Source organism: Cherax quadricarinatus, chromosome 34, assembly GCF_038502225.1.
Source record: "Cherax quadricarinatus isolate ZL_2023a chromosome 34, ASM3850222v1, whole genome shotgun sequence".
NCBI classification, from domain to species: Eukaryota; Metazoa; Arthropoda; class Malacostraca; order Decapoda; family Parastacidae; genus Cherax; species Cherax quadricarinatus.
The window spans coordinates 27,723,644-27,750,740 of NC_091325.1; the positions used below are offsets into that span (position 1 = coordinate 27,723,644).

At 41.5% G+C, this 27,097-nt stretch overlaps 1 protein-coding gene across 2 annotated transcripts in view; it reads left to right on the forward strand.

Moving 5' to 3' along the window:
* The window catches only part of LOC128693647 (peroxidase), a 70,805-nt gene that overhangs the window by 40,710 nt on the left and 2,998 nt on the right, over positions 1–27,097 (forward strand). For both annotated transcript variants that reach the window (XM_070091242.1, XM_070091241.1), the window contains 6 exons: positions 18,835–19,032; positions 19,656–19,803; positions 21,944–22,121; positions 23,581–23,733; positions 24,273–24,382; positions 24,954–25,042. In XM_070091242.1, coding sequence (XP_069947343.1) covers positions 18,835–19,032; positions 19,656–19,803; positions 21,944–22,121; positions 23,581–23,733; positions 24,273–24,382; positions 24,954–25,042 — 876 coding nt within the window. The remainder of the gene's footprint in view (positions 1–18,834; positions 19,033–19,655; positions 19,804–21,943; positions 22,122–23,580; positions 23,734–24,272; positions 24,383–24,953; positions 25,043–27,097) is intronic.

The following is a 27,097-nucleotide window of genomic DNA, read 5'->3' on the forward strand; positions in this document are numbered from 1 at the left end:
CATGTTAGAAGTCTTGTCCGTGTCCAGAGTAACTCGTCTGGACACTGACTTCAGGAGTCAGTTCTGTTTTGAAGACTTTTAATGCGCTTGTTAAATAACATTTGGACGGCATTGTACTCGCACTTCTCTGGACTTCTTTTCACATAAATATCTCCAAACATTATCACTTAGTGATCCTTCGTTTTTTAAATGGAGTGTAAAAGGTAGCTGGAGGTATGTGATTTGGGAGGGGGGGGGGTGGAGCCAGTAAGAAGATCATCATCTGACAAAGATCAGTACTCACCTATACATGGTGGATGGGGGTCGAGTCACAGCTTGTGTAGCTGTGACTCGACAATGTCTCATGATAGTGTCACGAGACATTGTCCTCTATAAACCCCTCGAGGGAAGTTCCTTGACGCTGGTGAGGGGCTCTTGATCTAGGGAATTGGATCTGTGCTACGGCTCTCTGAACTGAGCCTTAATACCTTCCACCGCCCCCCACTGGAGCCATTTCACAAACCTGGGGCTTTATCAGTGAAAGGATTTATTTACTGGATTGATACCACGGGTGGGATAGAACCCGCGATCTCGGGTTCTATCCCCGCCCGTGGTATGGTTTATTTGCAGTCGTGTCATTACGATTTCGTGAGTCAAGGTTTCCATAATAAAGTTACCTAATGCTAACATGATTCTTTTATACATTTGTTGGTGTTAGATACCTGGAGAGGGTTTCGGAGGTCAACACCCCCGCGGCTCGGTCTGAGACCAGGCCTCGTAGAGGATCAGAGCCTGATCAACCAGGCTGTTACTGTTGGCCGCAAGCAAACTGACCTACGAACCATAGCCCGGCTGGTCAGGTACTGACTTTAGGTGCCTGTCCAGTGCCTTCTTGGAGACAGCCAGGGGTCTATTGGTAATCCCCCTTATGTATGCTGGGAGGCAGTTGAGCAGTCTCGGGCCCCTGATACTTACTGTGTTGTCTCTCAGTGTGCACCTGGCACCCCTGCTTTTCATTGGTTAAATGTTGCATCTCTTGCCGAGTCTTTTGCTTTCATAAGGAGTGATTTTTGTGTGCAAGGTTGGTATTAATCCCTCTAGGATTTTCATGTCTCTCTCTCGCCTGCGTTCCAGGGAATACGAACCAAGGGGCTTCAACCGTTCCCAGTAATTTAGGTACCTTACCGTACTAATATGTGCACTCTCCAGGTTAGCAATTTTGCCTGCCTTAGTGTACAGCAGTAATCCAGCCTAGACAGAACAAACTATTTGAAGAGAATCATTATGGGCTTGGCATCCCTAGTTTTGAAAGTTCTCATCCTATCATTTTCCAAGCAGATGCGGTAGATACATTGTTGTGGTCTTTGAAGGTGAGATCCTCTGACATTATCACTACCAGGTCCAGAAGCCCTCCAAACTTTCCTCAGCACTGGTGAACACTCCTCCAGATGGATCGAAAAGACTGGAACCGACCTCCGCATGAATCAGATACATGATCTATGTCAAGTAAGGCAACAGCGGCACTTCTCCGCTCCATGGAATATTACCCCATTCCAAACTACCATTCCTCCATTTCCCCCCAAACTACTTCTTAAATCACAACCAAAACTTCGCCTTGAAGCCAAACATAAGGCCTTAAGCTGTATTGATAACTTAGTCACACAGCACACACTCTCGCAAATTATTTACGTTGATGGTTCTGTTCACCAATCCACTGGTGCAGCTGGTAGTGCTGCTGTTGTCGTACAGAGTGATGGCTCTCTTAAAGAAATTGGAGCACGCATCAATAATTGGGCCTCTACCCTTCAGACAGAACTGTTTGCCATACTCCTTGCACTGAAATGCATCTATGTATCAAAGATTGACAGTTTAATTGTAACTGATTCTCTGTCATCCATAAATGCTCTCAACTCATTAAGCATAAATTGTGGCATGCTTGTGTCAGAAGCCAGACACAGGTATGTTAGGATTGTGGACAGTGGAGTCAGAGGGCACATGCTGTGGATTCCATCTCACATTGGTCTTCAGATGCATGATAGAACTGATAAATTGGCTAAGCTGTATGCTTTCAAAGAGGGAGTAGATTACAATCTTGGCTTGTCAGGTAGTAGTTTGAGAACAATAATACGAAAAGAACTTCAGCTGAATTTTATGGACTTAAGGCTCAGGGAGACTGACACCAGTGAGTCCATCTATCATCATTCTATCATGCAGGAGGAGCCACATGCCTATGGTGCATCCAACAAAATAAGCAGACTCTTGGATGTCACTACCGCCCGGCTCCGGCTGGGTTACAAGTATCTTTGGCAGGTTAAATCACCACCACCAGATGTAGACCAAACGAAATGTAAACTTTGCCAGATGGATTATTGTCACAACCCTGCGTCATTATGTACTGGAGTGCGATAAAATTAATGAATTTAGAAACAACTCACTCAGAAGTGTTCAAGAAATGGCTAAGTATTTTATCCACAGTGGTATATTACAGACCATTCTGGAGAAATACCCTGACTTTGCTAGCTGTAAATAAAGCATTACCACATATGTGCATGTGTGTGTGTGTGTGTGTGTGTGTGTGTGTGTGTGTGTGTGTGTGTGTGTGTGTGTGTGTGTGTGTGTGTGTGTGTGTGTGTGTGTGTGTGTGTATGTGTATGAGTGTGTGAGTGTGTGTGTGTGTGTGTGTGTGTGTGTGTGTGTGTGTGTGTGTGTGTGTGTGTGTGAGTATAAGTGTGTGTGTGTGTGTATGAGTGTGTGTGTGTGTGTGTGTATGAGTGTGTGTGCGTGTGTGTGTATGAGTTTGTGTATGTGTGTGTGTATGTGTGTGTGTGTACTCACCTATTTGTTTGTGGTTGCAGGGGTCGAGTCCTAGCTCCTGGCCCCGCCTCTTCACCGGTTGCTACTAGGCCCTCTCTCTCCCCGCTCCATGAGCTTTATCAAACCTCGTCTTAAAACTGTGTATGGTTCCTGCCTCCACTACGTCATTTTCTAGGCTATTCCACTGCCTTACAACTCTATGACTGAAGAAATACTTCCTACTATCTCTCTGACTCATTTGTGTCTTCAACTTCCAATTGTGGCCTCTTGTTTCTGTGTCCCCTCCCTGGAACATCCTGTCTTTGTCCACCTTGTCTATTCCACGCAGTATTTTATATGTCGTTATCATGTCTCCCCTGACCCTCCTGTCCTCCAGTGTCGTCAGGCCGATTTCCCTTAATCTTTCTTCATAGGACATTCCCCTTAGCTCTGGAACTAACCTTGTCGCAAACCTTTGTACTTTCTCTAGTTTCTTGACGTGCTTTATCAAGTGCGGGTTCCAAACAGGTGCTGCATACTCCAGTATGGGCCTGACATACACGGTGTACAGTGTCTTGAATGATTCCTTACTAAGGTATCGGAATGCTGTTCTCAGGTTTGCCAGGCGCCCATATGCTGCAGCAGTTATCTGATTGATGTGTGCTTCCGGAGACATGCTCGGTGTTATACTCACCCCAAGATCTTTCTCCTTGAGTGAGGTTTGCAGTCTTTGGCCACCTAGCCTATACTCTGTCTGTGGTCTTCTGTGCCCTTCCCCTATCTTCATGACTTTGCATTTGGCAGGATTAAATTCGAGAAGCCATTTGCTGGACCAGGTGTCCAGTCTGTCCAGGTCTCTTTGAAGTCCTGCCTGGTCTTCATCAGATTTAATTCTCCTCATTAACTTCACATCATCTGCAAACAGGGACACTTCTGAATCTAACCCTTCCGTCATGTCGTTCACATATACCAAAAATAGCACTGGTCCTAGGACCGACCCCTGTGGGACCCCGCTCGTCACAGGTGCCCACTGTGATACATCATTACGTACCATGACTCGTTGTTGCCTCCCTGTCAGGTATTCTCTGATCCATTGCAGTGCCCTTCCTGTTATATGCGCCTGATGCTCTAGCTTCTGCACTAATCTCTTGTGAGGAACTGTGTCAAAGGCCTTCTTGCAGTCCAAGAAGATGCAATCAACCCACCCCTCTCTCTCTTGTCTTACTTCTGTTATTTTATCATAAAACTCCAGAAGGTTTGTGACACAGGATTTGCCTTCCGTGAATCCGTGCTGGTTGGCATTTATACTCCTGTTCCGTTCCAGGTGCTCCACCACTCTCCTCCTGACAATCTTCTCCATAATTTTGCATACTATACACGTCAATGACACAGGTCTATAGTTTAGTGCCTCTTTTCTGTCTCCTTTTTTAAAAATGGGAACTACATTTGCCGTCTTCCATACCTCAGGTAGTTGCCCAGTTTCCAGGGATGTGTTGAAGATTGTGGCAAGTGGCACGCACAACATATCTGCTCCCTCTCTAAGGACCCACGGGGAGATGTTGTCCGGTCCCATTGCCTTTGAGGTATCGATGTCCCTTAGCAGTTTCTTCACCTCCTCCTCATCTGTATGTATGTCGTCCAACACTTGTTGGTGTATTCCTTGCTGGTGTCCCCATCTGGTCTGTCCCCCAGAGTCCTTCCTGTCTCTACTGTAAATACTTCCTTAAATCTCGTGTTGAGCTCCTCACATACCTCTTGATCGTTTCTTGTGAGTTCTCCACCTTCTTTCCTCAGCCTTATCACCTGGTCCTTGACTGTTGTCTTCCTCCTAATGTGGCTATACAGCAGTTTCGGGTCAGATTTGACTTTCGATGCTATGTCGTTTTCATACTGTCGCTGGGCCTCCCTCCTTATCTGTGCATACTCGTTTCTGGCTCTTCTACTAATCTCCTTGTTTTCCTGGGTCCTATGTGTGTGTGTGTGTGTGTGTGTGTGTGTGTGTGTGTGTGTGTGTTTATGTGTGTGTGTGTATGAATTTGTATGTGTGTGTGTGTGTGAGAGAGAGAGAGAGAAACTCAGCAATCAACATTTGCACCAATAACTCACTACAGTTGTGACCGGGTGTGGAAGTGTGAATTGCTCATTACTCTAAAATTTGTTCATGATTGCAGCCATGTATAAACGTAAGTAACCATTCTTACAGTATTCATTACCTTTGTAACTTGTGAGTTCATTACCTTTGTAACTTGTGAGTTCATTACCTTGTACCTAGTTCAGCCATCAAAACTTTGGAGCCCGGTCCCTGGACCCATTGTGTGCCTCTGTAATCTGTAAATACCTTTGTAACTTGTCATGATTGTGACTAGACCTACCTGGAGTTCATTACCTTTGTAAATTGTGAGTTCATTACCTTTGTAAATTGTGAATTCATTACCTCTGTAACTTGCTCAGCTATCAAAACTTTGAGGCCCAGTCCCTGGACCCATTATGTACCTCTGTAATCTTTTGACTACCGCCCACAGGATGGGTATGGGGTGCATAATAAACATATTAAACTAAAACTAACCAGGTCCTTCACATTCTATTGTATGGTTAGAATTTGTCGTATACCCTGATACAGTTTTAGTTTCCTCAAGTTTTCCATGTCTCAGTAGTTGAATTTTCTCTTCATTGAATTTCATATTGTTTTGAGTGGTCCATTTGATGATTTGGTTGATGTCCGCTTGGAGTCTTGCTGTGTCTTCGACGGAGATCACTGTCATAATAATTCGAGTGTCATCCGCTTACATCTCTGTCTATGTCAGATATGAGGATGAGGAATAGGATGAGAGCGAGTACTGTGCCTTGTGGAACACAGCTTTTCACTGTAGCTGCCTCAAATTTGACTCTGTTTAATATTGCTATTTGTGCTCTATTTGTTTGGAAGTTAGAGATCCATCTACCAACTTTCCTGTTATTCCTTTATCACGCATTTTGTGCGATAAATCTGTGTATACTACACCTGCATTTTGTTTATCCTCTATAGCATCCAGGACCTTGTCATAGTGGTCCAGTACCTGGGACAAGCAGGAGCGACCTGCTCTAAACTCGTGTTGCCCTGGATTGTGTAATTGATTGGTATCTAGGTGGTTGGCGATCTTGCTTATTAGAACTAATTCAAAGATTTTAATGATATGAGATGTCAATGCTTTAGGTCCGTAGTGCTTTGGAATTGCTTTACTGCCACCTTCGTGGAGTGGGGCTATGTCTGTTGGTTTTAGTGTGTATGAGATGACCCCTGCGTCCATCCTCCCTCTCCACAGAATGTTGAAGGCACAAGGACGAGGCTTCTTGCAGTTCCTGATGAACATGGAGTTCCAAGAGTCTGGGCCTGGAGCAGAGTGCATGGGCACGTTATTTATTGCCTTTTAAAGTCTTGTGGTGCTAGGATAATATCTGTTTTCAGTTTTGTAATTTCAACAATTAATACTTATATATATATATATATATATATATATATATATATATATATATATATATATATATATATATATATATATATATATATATATATATAAATATATATATATATATATATATATATATATATATATATATATATATATAATGATGAAAAACTTTCAACATTCACTCCATCACTGTCTTGCCAGTGGCGTGCTTACACTACAGTTATAAAACTGCAACATTAACACACCTCCTTCAGAGTGCTGGTACTGTACTTCCCATCAGGCCTGCCGGTTTCCCTGAATTATTTTCATAAATGTTATTTTGCTTACACTCCAACAGCACGTCGAGGCCTAAAAACCATTTGTCTCCATTTGCTCCTATCTTACATGCTCACATACGCTTGCTGGAAGTCCAACCCCCTCGCACACAAAACCTCCTTTACCCCCTCCCTCCAACCTTTCCTAGGCCAAACTCTACCCCTCCTTTCCTCCATTACAGATTTATACACTCTCGAAGTCGTTCTGTTTCGTTCCATCCTCTCCAAATAGCCATCCTCTCAATAGCCCCTACTCAGCCCTCAGGATAATAATTTTGGTAATCCCACACCTCCTCCTAATCTCCAAACTACGGATTCTCTGCATTATATTCACGCCACACATTGCTCTCAGACGTGACATCTCCACTGCCTCCAGTCTTCTTCTTATTGCAACAATCACAACCTATGCCTCATACCCATACAAGAGCGCTGGTATAACTATATTATCATACAGTCCCCTCTTTGCTTTCTTGGATAAAGTTCTTTGTCTCCACAAGCCTATTTGTTTTGTTATCCTCATTACCTTACTCTTTCGTATATTCATTTTTAATTTCCTTCTTTTATATACCCTACCAAACTCATCAACCAACCTTTGCAACTTCTTTTCAGAATCTCCCAAAAGCACAGTGTTATCAGCAAAGAGCAACTGTGAAAACTCCCATTTTGTGTTAGATTCTTTATCTTTTAACCCCACACTTCTTGCGAACACCCGAGCATTCACTTCTCTTACAACTCCATCTATAAATATGTTGAACAACCACGGTGACGTCACACATCTCTGTCTAAGACAGACTTTTACTGGGAAATCTTCTTCTTTCCTACATACTCTAACCTGAGCCTCACTATCCTGATAAAGACTCTTCACTGCTTTCAATAACCTACCTTCTCTTCCATACATTTACAACATCTGCCACATTGCTCCCCCCCTCCTATCCGCCCTGTCATACGCCTTTTCCAAATCCATAAATGCCACAAAAACCTCTTTACTCTTACTTAAATATTGTTCACCTATATGTTTCACTACAAACACTTGGTCTACACACCCCCTACCCTCCCTAAAGCCTCCTTGTTCATCTGCTATCCGTCTTACTCATAATTCTTTCAATTATAACTCTATCTCTACCAAACACTTTTCCAGGTACACTAAACAGACTTATTCTCCAATAATTTTTACACTCTCGTTTGTTCCCTTTGACTTTATACAAAGGAACTATGCATGCTCTCTGCCAATCCCTAGGTACCTTACCCTCTTCCATACATTTATTAAATATAAACACTAACCACTCCAAAACTATATCCTCACCTACTTTTAACATTTCTATCTTTATCTCATCAAACCCAGCTATTTTATCCCCTTTCATTCTACCCACTGCCCCACGCAATGGCTAGAATATATATATATATATATATATATATATATATATATATATATATATATATATATATATATATATATATATATATATATATATATATATATATATATATATATATATATATACACATATATATATATATTTTTTTATTTATTATCACACTGGCCGATTCCCACCAAGGCAGGGTGGCCCGAAAAAGAAAAACTTTCACCATCATTCACTCCATCACTGTCTTGCCAGAAGGGTGCTTTACACTACAGTTTTTAAACTGCAACATTAACACCCCTCCTTCAGAGTGCAGGCACTGTACTTCCCATCTCCAGGACTCAAGTCCGGCCTGCCGGTTTCCCTGAACCCCTTCATAAATGTTACTTTGCTCACACTCCAACAGCACGTCAAGTATTAAAAACCATTTGTCTCCATTCACTCCTATCAAACACGCTCACGCATGCCTGCTGGAAGTCCAAGCCCCTCGCACACAAAACCTCCTTTACCCCCTCTCTCCAACCTTTCCTAGGCCGACCCCTACCCCGCCTTCCTTCCACTACAGACTGATACACTCTTGAAGTCATTCTGTTTCGCTCCATTCTCTCTACATGTCCGAACCACCTCAACAACCCTTCCTCAGCCCTCTGGACAACAGTTTTGGTAATCCCGCACCTCCTCCTAACTTCCAAACTACGAATTCTCTGCATTATATTCACATCACACATTGCCCTCAGACATGACATCTCCACTGCCTCCAGCCTTCTCCTCGCTGCAACATTCATCACCCATGCTTCACACCCATATAAGAGCGTTGGTAAAACTATACTCTCATACATTCCACTCTTTGCCTCCAAGGACAAAGTTCTTTGTCTCCACAGACTCCTAAGTGCACCACTCACTCTTTTTCCCTCATCAATTCTATGATTCACCTCATCTTTCATAGACCCATCCGCTGACACGTCCACTCCCAAATATCTGAATACATTCACCTCCTCCATACTCTCTCCCTCCAATCTGATATTCAATCTTTCATCACCTAATCTTTTTGTTATCCTCATAACCTTACTCTTTCCTGTATTCACCTTTAATTTTCTTCTTTTGCACACCCTACCAAATTCATCCACCAATCTCTGCAACTTCTCTTCAGAATCTCCCAAGAGCACAGTGTCATCAGCAAAGAGCAGCTGTGACAACTCCCACTTTGTGTGTGATTCTTTATCTTTTAACTCCACGCCTCTTGCCAAGACCCTCGCATTTACTTCTCTTACAACCCCATCTGTAAATATATTAAACAACCACGGTGACATCACACATCCTTGTCTAAGGCCTACTTTTACTGGGAAAAAATTTCCCTCTTTCCTACATACTCTAACTTGAGCCTCACTATCCTCGTAAAAACTCTTCACTGCTTTCAGTAACCTACCTCCTACACCATACACTTGCAACATCTGCCACATTGCCCCCCTATCCACCCTGTCATACGCCTTTTCCAAATCCATAAATGCTACAAAGACCTCTTTAGCCTTATCTAAATACTGTTCACTTATATGTTTCACTGTAAACACCTGGTCCACACACCCCCTACCTTTCCTAAAGCCTCCTTGTTCATCTGCTATCCTATTCTCCGTCTTACTCTTAATTCTTTCAATAATAACTCTACCATACACTTTACCAGGTATACTCAGCAGACTTATCCCCCTATAATTTTTGCACTCTCTTTTATCCCCTTTGCCTTTATACAAAGGAACTATGCATGCTCTCTGCCAATCCCTAGGTACCTTACCCTCTTCCAAACATTTATTAAATAATTGCACCAACCACTCCAAAACTATATCCCCACCTGCTTTTAACATTTCTATCTTTATCCCATCAATCCCGGCTGCCTTACCCCCTTTCATTTTACCTACTGCCTCACGAACTTCCCCCACACTCACAACTGGCTCTTCCTCACTCCTACAAGATGTTATTCCTCCTTGTCCTATACACGAAATCACAGCTTCCCTATCTTCATCAACATTTAACAATTCCTCAAAATATTCCCTCCATCTTCCCAATACCTCTAACTCTCCATTTAATAACTCTCCTCTCGTATTTTTAACTGACAAATCCATTTGTTCTCCAGGCTTTCTTAACTTGTTAATCTCACTCCAAAACTTTTTCTTATTTTCAACAAAATTTGTTGATAACATCTCACCCACTCTCTCATTTGCTCTCTTTTTACATTGCTTCACCACTCTCTTAACCTCTCTCTTTTTCTCCATATACTCTTCCCTCCTTGCATCACTTCTACTTTGTAAAAACTTCTCATATGCTAACTTTTTCTCTCTTACTACTCTCTTTACATCATCATTCCACCAATCGCTCCTCTTCCCTCCCGCACCCACTTTCTTGTAACCACAAACTTCTGCTGAACACTCTAACACTACATTTTTAAACCTACCCCATACCTCTTCGACCCCATTGCCTATGCTCTCATTTGCCCATCTATCCTCCAATAGCTGTTTATATCTTACCCTAACTGCCTCCTCTTTTAGTTTATAAACCTTCACCTCTCTCTTCCCTGATACTTCTATTCTCCTTGTATCCCATCTACCTTTTACTCTCAGTGTAGCTACAACTAGAAAGTGATCTGATATATCTGTGGCCCCTCTATAAACATGTACATCCTGAAGTCTACTCAACCGTCTTTTATCTACCAATACATAATCCAACAAACTACTGTCATTTCGCCCTACATCATATCTTGTATACTTATTTATCCTCTTTTTCTTAAAATATGTATTACCTATAACTAAACCCCTTTCTATACAAAGTTCAATCAAAGGGCTCCCATTATCATTTACACCTGGCACCCCAAACTTACCTACCACACCCTCTCTAAAACTTTCTCCTACTTTAGCATTCAGGTCCCCTACCACAACTACTCTCTCACTTGGTTCAAAGGCTCCTATACATTCACTTAACATCTCCCAAAATCTCTCTCTCTCCTCTGCATTCCTCTCTTCTCCAGGTGCATACACGCTTATTATGACCCACTTCTCGCATCCAACCTTTACTTTAATCCACATAATTCTTGAATTTACACATTCATATTCTCTTTTCTCCTTCCATAACTGATCCTTCAACATTACTGCTACCCCTTCCTTTGCTCTAACTCTCTCAGATACTCCAGATTTAATCCCATTTATTTCCCCCCACTGAAACTCCCCTACCCCCTTCAGCTTTGTTTTGCTTAGGGCCAGGATATCCAACTTCTTTTCATTCATAACATCAGCAATCATCTGTTTCTTGTCATCCGCACTACATCCACGCACATTTAAGCATCCCAGTTTTATAAAGTTTTTCTTCTTCTTTTTTTAGTAAAAGTCTACAGGAGAAGGGGTTACTAGCCCATTGCTCCCGGCATTTTAGTCGCCTCATACGACACGCATGGCTTACGGAGGAAAGATTCTTTTCCACTTCCCCATGGACAATAGAAGAAATAAAGAAGAACAAGAGCTATTTAGAAAAAGGAGAAAAACCTAGATGTATGTATATATATATGCATGTGCGTGTCTGTGAAGTGTGACCTAAGTGTAAGTAGGAGTAGCAAGATATCCCTGTTATCTAGCGTGTTTATGAGACAGAAAAAGAAAACAGCAATCCTACCATCATGCAAAACAGTTACATATATATATATATATATATATATATATATATATATATATATATACATATATATATGTATATATATATATATATATATATATATATATATATATATATATTATTTTTTATTATCACACTGGCCGATTCCCACCAAGGCAGGGTGGCCCGAAAAAGAAAAACTTTCACCATCATTCACTCCATCACTGTCTTGCCAGAAGGGTGCTTTACACTACAGTTTTTAAACTGCAACATTAACACCCCTCCTTCAGAGTGCAGGCACTGTACTTCCCATCTCCAGGACTCAAGTCCGGCCTGCCGGTTTCCCTGAATCCCTTCATAAATGTTACTTTGCTCACACTCCAACAGCACGTCAAGTATTAAAAACCATTTGTCTCCATTCACTCCTATCAAACACGCTCACGCATGCCTGCTGGAAGTCCAAGCCCCTCGCACACAAAACCTCCTTTACCCCCTCCCTCCAACCCTTCCTAGGCCGACCCCTACCCCGCCTTCCTTCCACTACAGACTGATACACTCTTGAAGTCATTCTGTTTCGCTCCATTCTCTCTACATGTCCGAACCACCTCAACAACCCTTCCTCAGCCCTCTGGACAACAGTTTTGGTAATCCCGCACCTCCTCCTAACTTCCAAACTACGAATTCTCTGCATTATATTCACACCACACATTGCCCTCAGACATGACATCTCCACTGCCTCCAGCCTTCTCCTCGCTGCAACATTCATCACCCACGCTTCACACCCATATAAGAGCGTTGGTAAAACTATACTCTCATACATTCCCCTCTTTGCCTCCAAGGACAAAGTTCTTTGTCTCCACAGACTCCTAAGTGCACCACTCACTCTTTTTCCCTCATCAATTCTATGATTCACCTCATCTTTCATAGACCCATCCGCTGACACGTCCACTCCCAAATATCTGAATACGTTCACCTCCTCCATACTCTCTCCCTCCAATCTGATATTCAATCTTTCATCACCTAATCTTTTTGTTATCCTCATAACCTTACTCTTTCCTGTATTCACCTTTAATTTTCTTCTTTTGCACACCCTACCAAATTCATCCACCAATCTCTGCAACTTCTCTTCAGAATCGCCCAAGAGCACAGTGTCATCAGCAAAGAGCAGCTGTGACAACTCCCATTTTGTGTGTGATTCTTTATCTTTTAACTCCACGCCTCTTGCCAAGACCCTCGCATTTACTTCTCTTACAACCCCATCTATAAATATATTAAACAACCACGGTGACATCACACATCCTTGTCTAAGGCCTACCTTTACTGGGAAAAAATTTCCCTCTTTCCTACATACTCTAACTTGAGCCTCACTATCCTTGTAAAAACTCTTCACTGCTTTCAGTAACCTACCTCCTACACCATACACTTGCAACATCTGCCACATTGCCCCCCTATCCACCCTGTCATACGCCTTTTCCAAATCCATAAATGCCACAAAGACCTCTTTAGCCTTATCTAAATACTGTTCACTTATATGTTTCACTGTAAACACCTGGTCCACACACCCCCTACCTTTCCTAAAGCCTCCTTGTTCATCTGCTATCCTATTCTCCGTCTTACTCTTAATTCTTTCAATTATAACTCTACCATACACCTTACCAGGTACACTCAACAGACTTATCCCCCTATAATTTTTGCACTCTCTTTTATCCCCTTTGCCTTTATACAAAGGAACTATGCATGCTCTCTGCCAATCCCTAGGTACCTTACCCTCTTCCATACATTTATTAAATAATTGCACCAACCACTCCAAAACTATATCCCCACCTGCTTTTAACATTTCTATCTTTATCCCATCAATCCCGGCTGCCTTACCCCCTTTCATTTTACCTACTGCCTCACGAACTTCCCCCACACTCACAACTGGCTCTTCCTCACTCCTACAAGATGATATTCCTCCTTGCCCTATACACGAAATCACAGCTTCCCTATCTTCATCAACATTTAACAATTCCTCAAAATATTCCCTCCATCTTCCCAATACCTCTAACTCTCCATTTAATAACTCTCCTCTCCTATTTTTAACTGACAAATCCATTTGTTCTCTAGGCTTTCTTAACTTGTTAATCTCACTCCAAAACTTTTTCTTATTTTCAACAAAATTTGTTGATAACATCTCACCCACTCTCTCATTTGCTCTCTTTTTACATTGCTTCACCACTCTCTTAACTTCTCTCTTTTTCTCCATATACTCTTCCCTCCTTGCATCACTTCTACTTTGTAAAAACTTCTCATATGCTAACTTTTTCTCCCTTACTACTTTCTTTACATCATCATTCCACCAATCGCTCCTCTTCCCTCCTGCACCCACTTTCCTGTAACCACAAACTTCTGCTGAACACTCTAACACTACATTTTTAAACCTAGCCCATACCTCTTCGACCCCATTGCCTATGCTCTCATTAGCCCATCTATCCTCCAATAGCTGTTTATATCTTACCCTAACTGCCTCCTCTTTTAGTTTATAAATATATATATATATATATATATATATATATATATATATATATATTGTGTGTGCCAGGACTTTCCCATTTCCTCGCAAATAAAACACCATTTTTTTAATTAATTTGCTTTGTGTATCCATCACATCAGTTGATGGTTTATACGTTCTTCTGCTACATTATTCAGCACTCCATTCATCCCTTACACTATTATTTGCATTCCAACACTGGGTAGCTTTTTCATAAATATCAATGTTCACATATTGTGAAAGGCGTGAGGATTATCTCAAGCTTCTATACGGCAGCGCCACACGGAATTCCACTCTTGCCTAACCTATAGGCATAACCTACTTCCACCTGGGATTTGTAAAAGGTGACAACGTCTACGACTGCTTTACCTCACCTATCTACACTATAAAAGCTCTTTGCACATATGTTGTATATTACAACCCAGGAATTCAAAGGCCTATTATCCTGGGTGTAAAGGGATCAAAATAAACACAGGAGAAAAACTTTTTACATATATTATCCTTTCACCAAGTAAGAACAGTATGTATGCATGTAGGTATGTACACTATGTACAACAATAGGTATTAGTGCACTCTACGGTAAGCAAGGCAGAACAGACGCCAACCTGCTTCAACCAGCTCTAGAATGGAAATGACAAGGGCAGACAGGTGGGTGGTGTCCACAACACCTCTGCGATTGCCAGAACCATCTTCTTATTGGCTAAACCTGGGTACTGATCGAACGATGGGGCCCCATCGTCCTACCCTAGTACTGGTTTGCTGGTTAGGGGAGAAAGCCTTTCAATGAGGGTGTGTACATGCACCGAATAAAGGTTACGTTCTCTTTGCATGCCACAATAACCATTAATTTTAAAGGAGTAAGCCAGTGGAAGGCTTCGGTCAGATGACCAAAAGCTCCAGCTGCGGGTCATCATATGACTAAAACCTGCATCAGGAAACACTTGTCCTGTTCCTGACAAATCTTACCATGTGCTGTATTCTTTTCGAGATTGATGAACTGATTATAGCGACTCCAGGTTGAGGGACGAATAGCCTTAAACTCCTTCTGATCTTCAACTATTCTTCTTTGTATTTGACTGATGAAATCAGTGTGTGGTGACACGTTTCCACAATAGACACCCAAGTGTAGCACAAGTGTCTAACTTATCAACAGCACCACGATGCCGACTTGATCAGCGAGTGCATGAGATTTTCCGAACCTGCGCTTCTCCTTTGGCAGGATTATAAGTTACAATACTATGACTGGAATAATTCACAACTGAATTATTCCAGCAACAGTTTAGAAAGGAAGCTGTAGCCAACCTGGTCCAGTCTTTCTCCTTATTTTCTTACTTGACCTGTCTTCTGTTTTTCTCATCACCTTGTTTTTTTACCTAACATGTTCAATGGCTTTTTACCAGTTCTTCTCAGTTGTTACGGGCCGAAATGTCGTTGAAGGGCAGTTGTGAGAGTTTCAAGCAGTTGCTTAAATCACATTTCTAGATAGAAAGGTATAACAAGGCCTTCACTGGCGCCGTATGGATCACATATCCATTATTCCTGACAATGTCTGCTGCTACATCGCTGCCACACCCTTCAAGCCCAGTGGGGTAGGATTTATGATAGTCCAAGATGCCTAGCTGCCCCCCTACAAACCCCATGAGAGCGGGAAATGGGGCTAGGCTTGGGAACGATTGGTCCCGGAAGATGAAGAGGTACTCGTACCTCTTCCAATGGACAACTTTAGTTAAAGACACTCCGGCAATAGGATAGCAAGGCCGGGTCACTGACTGGTAATGACCCAGGCCAGCAGTACCGGCGAACCTCAGACATTACAGTTCCTCTTCGTTGATGTAACTACACATACTGCTGTACTCGTGTGCTGCAATCCTAAAGGGGGGGTTCATAGGTCGGAGGGCGGAGAGAAAAAAAAACTCGAAAAAATATGAAAATTGAGTTATTGTTACCAAAAAATAGCTGAACTTTCTGGCAACACTCTGGTATAATTATTATCCTTGTACGATGTTTCTAAAAGGAATTACAGTCATTTATAACAGGCATAGTGACAGCGCTGACGCGTCATATTGCATAACAAGCGCTGACGCGGCAGCGGCATTGTTTACGTTTTTTCCCCGTTTTATTTTTATCCTTTTCTTATATCTTTTTATGTCTAATATAATACAAATTCACCATCTGAGATCATGCCAGAGTGGGCGGAGATAATATGATCAAGGAACCAATCAGGTACCCTGGGTATATTGCATAAAATGGCCGACACCTCCAGCCAACAAAATATTCCATACCCACGCTAATATCAATTATAAGGCTTATTTATCTATCACAATTGATCTATTATGACATAATGCAATATAATAATAGCATATAAACGTAAAAAGTACACCTTAAAAAATAATATATAGCATAATATGATGCCCCGAGGAAAAAATTTCTATTGATATTTCCCCTGAAGGTGAAGAAAGGGTCCGACCTCTCTCATCAGTGATGAGAGAAAACGGATTTACAATGGTTAACTGTAATAAACACTCGTAGGTCGCGGAAAAAGTGTAAAATAAGGCGAATTTTTCGGGGAAAAAAAATATTTCCTGGGCACCTGGGGTGCCGCGCGCTTCGGCCTATATCTCGAAAGTAAGTTATTTACCTATTTAGAGGGAATGCATCCTTATTTATGAATGAATTGATTTGATTTTCACAACAAACATAGAAGAATGATTGCTTTACAAATTTTGTGGTACCTTTCTGAAGTATCCCAAATATTTTCAGATTTGTGTGGGCAACAAGACCGACATCTTCCAAAATGTCAAAAAAGTTATGAAACTTTATTTTTTTTAGCATGAAGATAAGATTTATTATATAATTGGTACCTGGAAAATGATGGAATTAGAAGTGTTCTATCAGCAGCAAGTGTCAAAACCACTTTTCCAAGTACCACTGACTCCAGTACCCCTGCCAAATGTAATTTTTCGTAAATTTTGCATATTTCATTTCCTTTTTGGCCGATATATTTGAAACTTCAGCACAGGATACCTGGAGTTTACCTGGAGAGAGTTCCGGGGGTCAACGCCCCCGCGGCCCGGTCTGAGACCAGGCCTCCTGGTGGATCAGAGCCTGATCAGCCAGGCTGTTGCTGCTGGCTGCACGCAAACCAACATACGAGCCACAGCCCGGCTGATCCGGAACTGACTTTAGGTGCTTGTCCAGTGCCAGCTTGAAGACTGCCAGGGGTCTGTTGGTAATCCCCCTTATGTGTGCTGGGAGGCAGTTGAACAGTCTCGGGCCCCTGACACTTATTGTATGGTCTCTTAACGTGCTAGTGACACCCCTGCTTTTCATTGGGAGGATGGTGCATCGTCTGCCAAGTCTTTTGCTTTCGTAGTGGGTGATTTTCGTGTGCAAGTTCGGTACTAGTCCCTCTAGGATTTTCCAGGTGTATATAATCATGTATCTCTCCCTCCTGCGTTCCAGGGAATACAGGTTTAGGAACCTCAAGCGCTCCCAATAATTGAGGTGTTTTATCTCCGTTATGCGCGCCGTGAAAGTTCTCTGTACATTTTCTAGGTCGGCAATTTCACCTGCCTTGAAAGGTGCTGTTAGTGTGCAGCAATATTCCAGCCTAGATAGAACAAGTGACCTGAAGAGTGTCATCATGGGCTTGGCCTCCCTAGTTTTGAAGGTTCTCATTATCCATCCTGTCATTTTTCTAGCAGATGCGATTGATACAGTGTTATGGTCCTTGAAGGTGAGATCCTCCTACATGATCACTCCCAGGTCTTTGACGTTGGTGTTTCGCTCTATTTTGTGGCCAGAATTTGTTTTGTACTCTGATGAAGATTTAATTTCCTCGTGTTTACCATATCTGAGTAATTGAAATTTCTCATCGTTGAACTTCATATTGTTTTCTGCAGCCCACTGAAAGATTTGGTTGATGTCTGCCTAGAGCTTTGCAGTGTCTGCAATGGAAGACACTGTCATGCAGATTCGGGTGTCATCTGCAAAGGAAGACACGGTGCTGTGGCTGACATCCTTGTCTATGTCGGATATAAGGATGAGGAACAAGATGGGAGCGAGTACTGTGCCTTGTGGAACAGAGCTTTTCACCGTAGCTGCCTCGGACTTTACTCTGTTGACGACTACTCTCTGTGTTCTGTTAGTGAGGAAATTATAGATCCATCGACCGACTTTTCCTGTTATTCCTTTAGTACGCATTTTGTGCGCTATTACGCCATGGTCACACTTGTCGAAGGCTTTTGCAAAGTCTGTATATATTACATCTGCATTCTTTTTGTCTTCTAGTGCATTTAGGACCTTGTCGTAGTGGTCCAATAGTTGAGACTCGATATAAGCTTCTAATAATACACCAAAAATGAATGTAATCTCTACATCTTTTCTGTATTTTCTTCTTCCCTGTCACTCTATACAACCTACTTCCAATACTTACTCCTATGTCTCAATTATTTTCTTAAAGTCATTTAAATATTTTCCTGTTATACCTCATGGATTTGTGATTGTGATCACAATCCATGGACTTGTACACTGAATTTAAAAATGGTATGAATAATTTTCAGTGTGTATTGAACAAACTATGTCAATACAATATTAAAGGTTATAATGAATGGTAAGAACCATAAGTCATAAAGAATGATACACTCGTGAAATATGTAGAAATCTTCTAAACCATTTACATCACTTTAGAACTTCATATAGGTTTTACAAAGAACTAACCTATGAACTTGGAAGCACACATCCTCCCCAAGGTTGTATTAACCAACAACCTCACACAGGAGACAACCGGGTGAACGAGCAAGTGGTACTGTCCATCATACACACAGTGTGGGTGAGGATACACAATCGTATAGCCCGGGAGCTGGCACGTATCAACCCACACTGGTCAGACGAGACTCTCTACCAGGAGACCAGGAGGATTGTGGCGGCAATTTACCAGCATATTATCTACAACGAATGGCTACCTATTGTAATTGGTAAGTATCGCCCTCTCTCATTCCTTTCAATATTAACAGCTGTCCTTAACTTGAAGAATAACAGCCACAACGGCGGTTAACAGTTCATGATTGACTCACGAATTATATATCAATATTAGAGGACATTATTGTCCATCTAGAACATTATCAAATTGAAAATGATATAACGCTGGTCCAAGGTGAACTGATACGTAATAATGTTTACAAGGGATAAGTCAAGATTACTAACCCATGAAAAATGAAGAAATAAGCCGCACTGAGTGAAGCTTATTTTCTAGCTGGACATACTAGAATGATTGTAAACCGACATGTGATGATACAAAGACATTTATTTCAAAGAAAAATCTTATATTTATGCAACGTTTCACTCATCGGTAAGTGTCATATACTCCTGCTTTATTTTTGTTTTCTAAAAGAACAACAAAAGTGTAAAGAGAAATTTTAAAATCTTTCGCAAGAGTACAATGAGTCATATTATTTGACTCTAGAGAAACAGCAGACTCGTCGATGATCTACGGAATAAAACAATGCTCACTTGTCCGAATACGAGAGAAGTGTTACTCGTGAGTGTGTGCAACACCTGGGTGATCTATCCTGCTCTAAACCAGCCCGTGTGTTTGCAGGCAAGGACTACATGGTTGCCAACGGGTTGCTACCACTGCGACGAGGCTACTCTAGGGACTACAACAGCGGCCTTGACCCGACTATACTCAACGAGTTCTCCACTGTTGCCTTCCGCTTCGGCCACACTCTCGTCCAGGGTATGATTCAGTAAGTGTTTATTATTATTGTTGTTATTGTTGGGAAACTAATATTAAACTAGAAAGGGTCATGCCACGCCTGAGTAATGGTAGGCAAGCAAGTTTGATCAGAGGAAAGCCACAGCAGCTCTAAATCCTTCACTCAAGATCCCTTCACCAAATATCAAGTAAGAAAGTGGTCACTGACTTTGCAAGAGTTTGCAAGAGCATGATACAGTAAGTAACCTAAAAGGTTCTCTTCAAACTACCTGATTAAAAAATCGGCTCTTTATTTCCTGATTTTTATTATTATAATCAAAGGGGAAGGGCTAAACCCGTAGGATTATACAGCGCCTGCGGGGGGATGGAAGGTATTCAGGTTTAATTCAGGGAACTGGATCACAGATCCAATTCCCAAGACCAAGAGCCCCTCACCAGCATGAAGGAACCTTCCTTGTGGGGATTATTTCCTGAATGTCTAAAAGTCTACTTTCGAACGTTAGTAGCCAATGGCAGCATTTTCCCCATGCTGCAGCCAATAGCAGCATTTTTACCATCTAGTAGCCAACAGCAGCAATTTACACCTTCTAGTAGCTAATAGTAGCAGCTTTCTTATATAGCTGGCAATAACAGTTTTCCCCCATATAGCAACAATTTCTCTAATGTCGGTAGCCACTAGTTACTGACACATACAGCGTCACTGGATGTTGTTGTTGTAGATTCGCTGATACATTTGCCGGCCCGGGTCTTTTCCAGGTGGTGACCCAGCCTTTGTTCCCAGTCACAGGGGTGTCTTGAAGGGGCATGCCAGCTGTGCAGCAGCTGGCGATGCAAGGGCTGCTGATGAAGCTGCACAACAACAGGAAGTGTCAGGAAGGGCCGAGAAGGGGACCATTATAGGGTCAAATGGAGCCGCACCCCAGCTTTAGGCAATGCCAGAGCACTGGGGAACTTAGCTTCCTCGTGACTGATGGTAGAGAGCTTGCTAGTGAGGGGTAACGTTCTTGATATTTCTAAAATTCGTTCTTGATACCTGGATGACTCTGATCTTGGTGTTGTCGTTTTCTAGAAACTCTCCGATGTCGTCGAGTATTTCTTCGGTGCTGCATAGATGTTCAAGCTCGCCAGTTAACTTTATAGTTCCATCACGGAGTCGAGTGAAGTTCTTTGTATTGGTCTGTTGTGTAGAACTTTATGCCATTCCATTTGGCGTACTTATATGGCGAATATGGGCGGCTTTTTGCTTTGGCCGAGTTGTCCCCTTGATGTGCTGATGGTTGGGGAACAGAAATGGTTGTGTCAGTCGTTGGTGTGCTGTCAGTGGTGGTGTTTGCAGCAGAGGAGGGAGGCTGGGTTGAAGTCTCTGATTGATCTGTTTTCTTGGTGGAGGAAGCCAGTGGAAGTATATCACTGGTGGGATTCTGAGGCGACTCATCACCAGTAAGAGATGGTGGTTGTGGTGGAGCTGCTTGAGAGAGACTTGTAAGTATGAAGACACTGACGATATTTGTGGTGGTCTTGATTATGTCTGCAGAAGGTGGAGACTCTGGGAATGTAAAACTGGGCATGTTGTTTAGCCTTAGGAGTTCATTCATGGTGGTGTTGAAGGATCCAGGTGTGGCCATATTGTGCATGTGTGCATACATCATGCAGTAGAGGATTCTGGTAGATATATCGGCAGGTATTGGAGGTGATGTGTTGCTGGTGGAAGATGAAGTGTGAGTGGCCTTAAAAGTATTTTAGTGGTGTCACCTTGCAGAGTTGTGATTGCAGCATATGTTGTAGATACTGCAGTCGTTTTCCTTTGTTGTTCGATGTTTTTCTTGAGTATTTCTCTTCTTGTTGGGCATTTGGCAGCGAGAGTGTGGTGTAAATTTACACCACACTCTTAGTGCTTATTTACAGACTATTATTTGCCTGCACTGTTGATATTAACCTGGAGTATTATTATGCAGTGTCAATGTTTAATAAAAAAATATTATTTTTTTCTTTTGTTTTAACAATACAGCGTTCAGTGTTAAGGTGATGGTGCAGTGTTAAGGTGATGGTGCAGTGTTAAGGTGATGATGCAGTGTTAAGGTGATGGTGATATGTAAAGGGGGATAATGCAGGTTTAGGAGTTAGTCTAAGATGAAGAGTTATATTATTATGCACGTGCTCGTCCCTTGCAGGTTAGTGGGCAAGAAGGGTCAGTCTGCGGGAGCGTTGCAGCTACACCAGAACTTCAACAACCCGCGGCAAGTCTACACTCCTGGTAGGCTAGACCAGTTCCTCCGAGGCCTGGCGACACAACCTATCCAGATGTTTGACAGATTTGTCACTTCTGAGCTCACTAACAGGCTCTTCGAGGTGAGTTACCACTTCTGAGCTCACTAATAAGCTCTTCGAGGTGAGGGATCACTTCTGAGCTCATTAACAGGTTCTTCGATGTGAGTTATGACTTCCGAACTCGCTTCTTCGAGGTAAGCTATTAGTTACTTTTTAATTAACATACACCATTTATCCAGTTAATACTTTATATCAGTTATTATACTTCTCGCTCCTCGTCTTGGCAAAAATACTGCTTTAATTATTATCTAAGTAAGTGTCGTATACTTGGCAAACAACTCACTCCTCTTCCCAACACCAGAACTTCCAACACCGAAGCAGACGAAGTGATTTCTTATATTTTCTAACACTATTACCTAACCCCCCTAAAATGTATCCTTCACCCTCGTCCCAGGAGTAAACACCTGGATCTGCTATAATGTATCAACTAGCAAGGACTGATGGAATATAGACAATGATAATTTATCATAATAATTAGACTTTGTAGACTGCATATGTTTTTTATTTAGAGTATTATATTTCAGTAAAGAAACGCTGCATATGTTTATTTGTCTTAGAATATAACAATCCAGTAAAGAAAGGCTAAAACAGCTTCAAAAATATTGTATTCTAAAGTACTGCATGTTTCTCTCTGCTGCTACAAATTGTATTTATCGGACAAAATATTAAACATGGGCTACTATTCTAGATACCTATGTGACTCTGATGGGTTAGTCTTATACCCCTTAAATAATATCTTATCATTTCACGTACACTTTTTAAATTACACCAAAGTGGTGTAATTTATATCCTACCTCTCACCCCCCTCCCACCCTTTTCCAATATTTCTATCCCTACCCATCCTTCTTCCTTACCCATCTCACCAAAGCTCTGGTCTGAACAAGCAAGCTACTATTCTTTTATGCTTGTTTAAAAAGTATTAGATTGTTTGTTGGTGGTGCACAAGACCACTGAAGTATTTAGAACTATGACACATGCACAGTATGTGTATAAACTGCTGGTGTATTCGCACACATGATACATGGTGTCCAGTAGCTCGATCGCTAGCACATTCAGCTCACACACTGAGGTCCGGAGTTCGAATCTACGGTACGGCTGGATAACTTTAGGGACGTGTTTCCATATGACACCTGCTGTCCTTGTACCTGGGTACCTGGGTGTTAGCCGACAGGTGACGGTGGCATCCTGGGACAAAACTGACCTAATTTGGCCGAAGTGCTCAGCACAACAAGCGGCTTTCCATATAGTAGTATGTCAGTGATGTCAGCTAGACCTGTATACCTTGTACATGTACTTGTACAAGTAAAGATATTATTATTATTATTATTATTATTATTATTATTATTATTATTATTATTATTATTATTATTATTATTATTATTATGTATGTGTATACACCACAGGTGTATTAACGTATATAATATACAGTATCCAGTAAGTTGATACATGCTTGACCAACTGGTTGGTGTCTATGTTGCAGACTCGGGAGGTGCCGCGAGGTATGGACCTGATAGCCCTCAATACCCAGAGGGGCAGGGACCATGGTATTGCTGCTTATAACGACCTAAGGGAAGCATGTGGACTTCCTAGGGCACGCACGTTTGAGGACCTGCTTGATGTTCTTCCTGTAGAGGTAAGACTTGCGAGTAAATCAAAGTGAGATGAGATGAAGACAGAGGGACAGGAAAAGAAAGAGAGAACGGAATAAAAGATGAGCTGAAGTTAGAAACAACTTTTAGCTTAATTACATAAATAAGACTCAAATGTTATATCTTGTACATTCCTTAAGTATTTGTTAAAAAAAGAGAGAGAAAGACTCAAAGTGTCTCTATATTTTCATGGAAATTATTACTTTAAAAATAATGTGCCTGTTGCTTTGTACAAAAAATAAAAATGTTAATGGTGTTTTTGAGCCACGCCATCTAAACTAAAGCCTTCTTATTACCATTTAAACAATCATCAATATAATTACAATTTGTCCTGCATGCTACACTCAAAGGTCGATAAAAGAACACGTCAGCCACTTAACGTTGTCCATTAAGTCATACTATTACCTGCCAACCTGAACGTAAACTCAACACCAAAGACATAACACACAAGCTCTAACTACCATACTCCTACTGGAGCAACTACTAAGTGACTAAGAAGGTCTGATCGCTACTTCCTTGACAGGTGGTGCAAACTTTCAGTCGGCTCTACGCTGTAGTGGACGACATCGACCCCTTCGTGGCTGGCATCTCTGAGAGGCCGGCACCTGGCGCTCTTCTTGGACCCACTTTCAGGTATGAAGCAAGACCAGGAGTGATAAATGAAGAGCAAATGAGGAAGGGAGATATGCCCGACACATAAAGGAAATAATTGACTGAAAGAAGGAATTAAGTTGAGAACAGAGAGATTAGGGAACACTAGGGAAATGGGCAGGTAAAGAAAAATACAGAGAACGCTAGGGTAAGAGACAAACAGAAAACGCCAGGGGATGGGTAGGAGAAGGAAGATGCAATGAAATACAATTAAGAGGATAGAAGGGGAGGAAATAAAATGCATTAGAGTATTGGGAAGGCCAAAATGAAAATGAGAGGTTCTTTAGCAGGAAAACAATGTTCCCTGAAGGTAGAGCAGATGATGAAAAAAAAAAAATAGAAGACTAGTTTTATTTCATGACATGTGTCATCAATTAGTAAATAACCATATATCAGCCACTTTCTTTGCGATTTTTTTTTTCATTAATTTAGTATTTTTTTTTTAGGTACCTCATGTGACAAACCTCATTTTCACAGAGAAACTTTATTGGCCCGGCATACATTTTCTCGTTCAAAAACATAAATGTTTGACTAGATGGGTTTTTCACCACAGATGCATCGTTGGTGACCAGTTTAGCCGGCTGAAGCGGGGAGACAGATTCTTCTACGATTTGGCAGATATGCCCACTTCATTCACTAAAGGTATGTTTATTTCCAGACCAGCTGTTAGGCTTGCAGATTATTAGTCGAATTAATACGTTGATAGACTTGGAGTTAGTATTCCAACTAATACGATGGTAAACTTGCAAATCGGAAGTCAAACTAATACGCACCTCCATATCCAAATGAACTGCCATTTAAAATCAGACTTTCTAGCCAATAAACTTTAAAAATACTATACAAATGTGAAAAAAAAAACTTATTTGGAATATGTCCATAAGACTGCTGATTCAGACATGATCTAAAAATCTGGCCAGCTCAATGCTACAAGTTAGTCGGGTTGTAGTTTGAGCAAATGTGGGTGAATTTCACAGGTGGTCCTGATTTAACATTTCACACATGTAACTGTGGAAAACTCTGGTACATCTAAAACAGATTTCACCTACGGATACTAGTTGTACCTCGGAGACAGGTGAGGCTTTATCAACACTGTCCCACCTTCGCTGCCCACCCTCTCAGCTCCCTAAACTAATATATCTGACCCTAAATTATGTGAACATATACGTATTAATTTTGATTGTGGACTTAATATATAAAGGAAAAATTATTGTGAACTTGACGATATATTCAAACGCCTCCCTAAGGCTGGTAAAATACTATTGGACAATAAATAGACACACCTGTAGCGAGATGTAATTCACACTGTGAGTCGTACATTACATTACATTTGATGATACATGTGGTGGTCAGTGTAGATTCTCCAGCCTCACCTCTTTTGATACGCCTATAAATTCCTTTCTTATGCCCTAGTAGATATTTGAGCCTATTATTCATCCATTTTGGGTCATTTCTATTTGATCTAATTTCTTTATATGGGATAAACGCTCTTTGAGCAGCATGTATAGTGTTCAGAAAACTGTCATATTGATAGATCTCTTCGTTACCCCAGTCAACAGATGATAAGTGTTCTCTAAGCCCATCGTAATCTGCTAAGCGAAAATCTGGGACTGTTACTGAGTTATCGCTACTAACGTACTTCCATTCAATGCTAAATGTAATTGATTTGTGGTCGCTAGCACCCAGTTCCTCTGAAATTTCTAAATTATTAACAAGGGATTCATTGTTTGCCATTACTAAGTCAAGCAGGTTATTTCCCCTTGTAGGTTCTGTCACAAACTGCTTCAAAAAACAATCCTGAAATACTTCTAAGAAGTCGTATGATTCTAAATTCCCAGTCAAGAAATTCCAATCAACATGACTAAAGTTAAAGTCTCCTAGAATTACTACATTATCGTGCCTTGTGGCCTTAACAATTTCCTCCCATAGTAGTTTCCCTTGGTCCCTATCTAAGTTTGGGGGACGGTATATCACTCCTAAAATCAGTTTTTCATGCCCCTCTGAAAATTCTATCCAAACAGACTCTGTATGTGTTACTTCAGACTTAATACCCGTTTTTATGCAACAGTTCAAGCGATCTCGGACATACAATGCCACCCCACCCCCCCTCCCAATACTTCTATCTTCTTGGAACAATTTAAAACCCTGAATATGACATTCCGCAGGCATGTCCCGACTTTTTGAATTAAACCACGTCTCAGTTAAGGCAAATACATCAATGTTACCTACACTAGCAACTAATCTCAACTCGTCCATCTTATTCCTAGCACTACGGCAATTAGCATAATAAACATTGAAAGCCTCTCCTTTCTCTTTACCCTTCCTGCTCATTTCTATTTTTCTACTAAACCTATTACTGTCCTTATCACCCAAGGTCCCTGGCTTTTCAATATCTATCTCGTTCTTATTATTACTAGTTCCCCTAGAACTCGTAATATTACTAGACTTGGACTTCACTGCTTTCCTGCCAAAACCCATACCACTAACTATTCCTAGTTTAAAGTCCTAACTGCTCCCTCCACTGCAGTTGCCAGTGCTCCCACCCCACACCTAGATAAGTGAACCCCATCCCTAGCAAACATGTCATTTCTGCCATAGAAGAGGTCCCAGTTGTCAATGAATGTTACTGCATTTTCCTTACAGTATTTGTCCAGCCAGCAATTGACACCAATTGCCCTGGACAACCATTCATTTCCAACT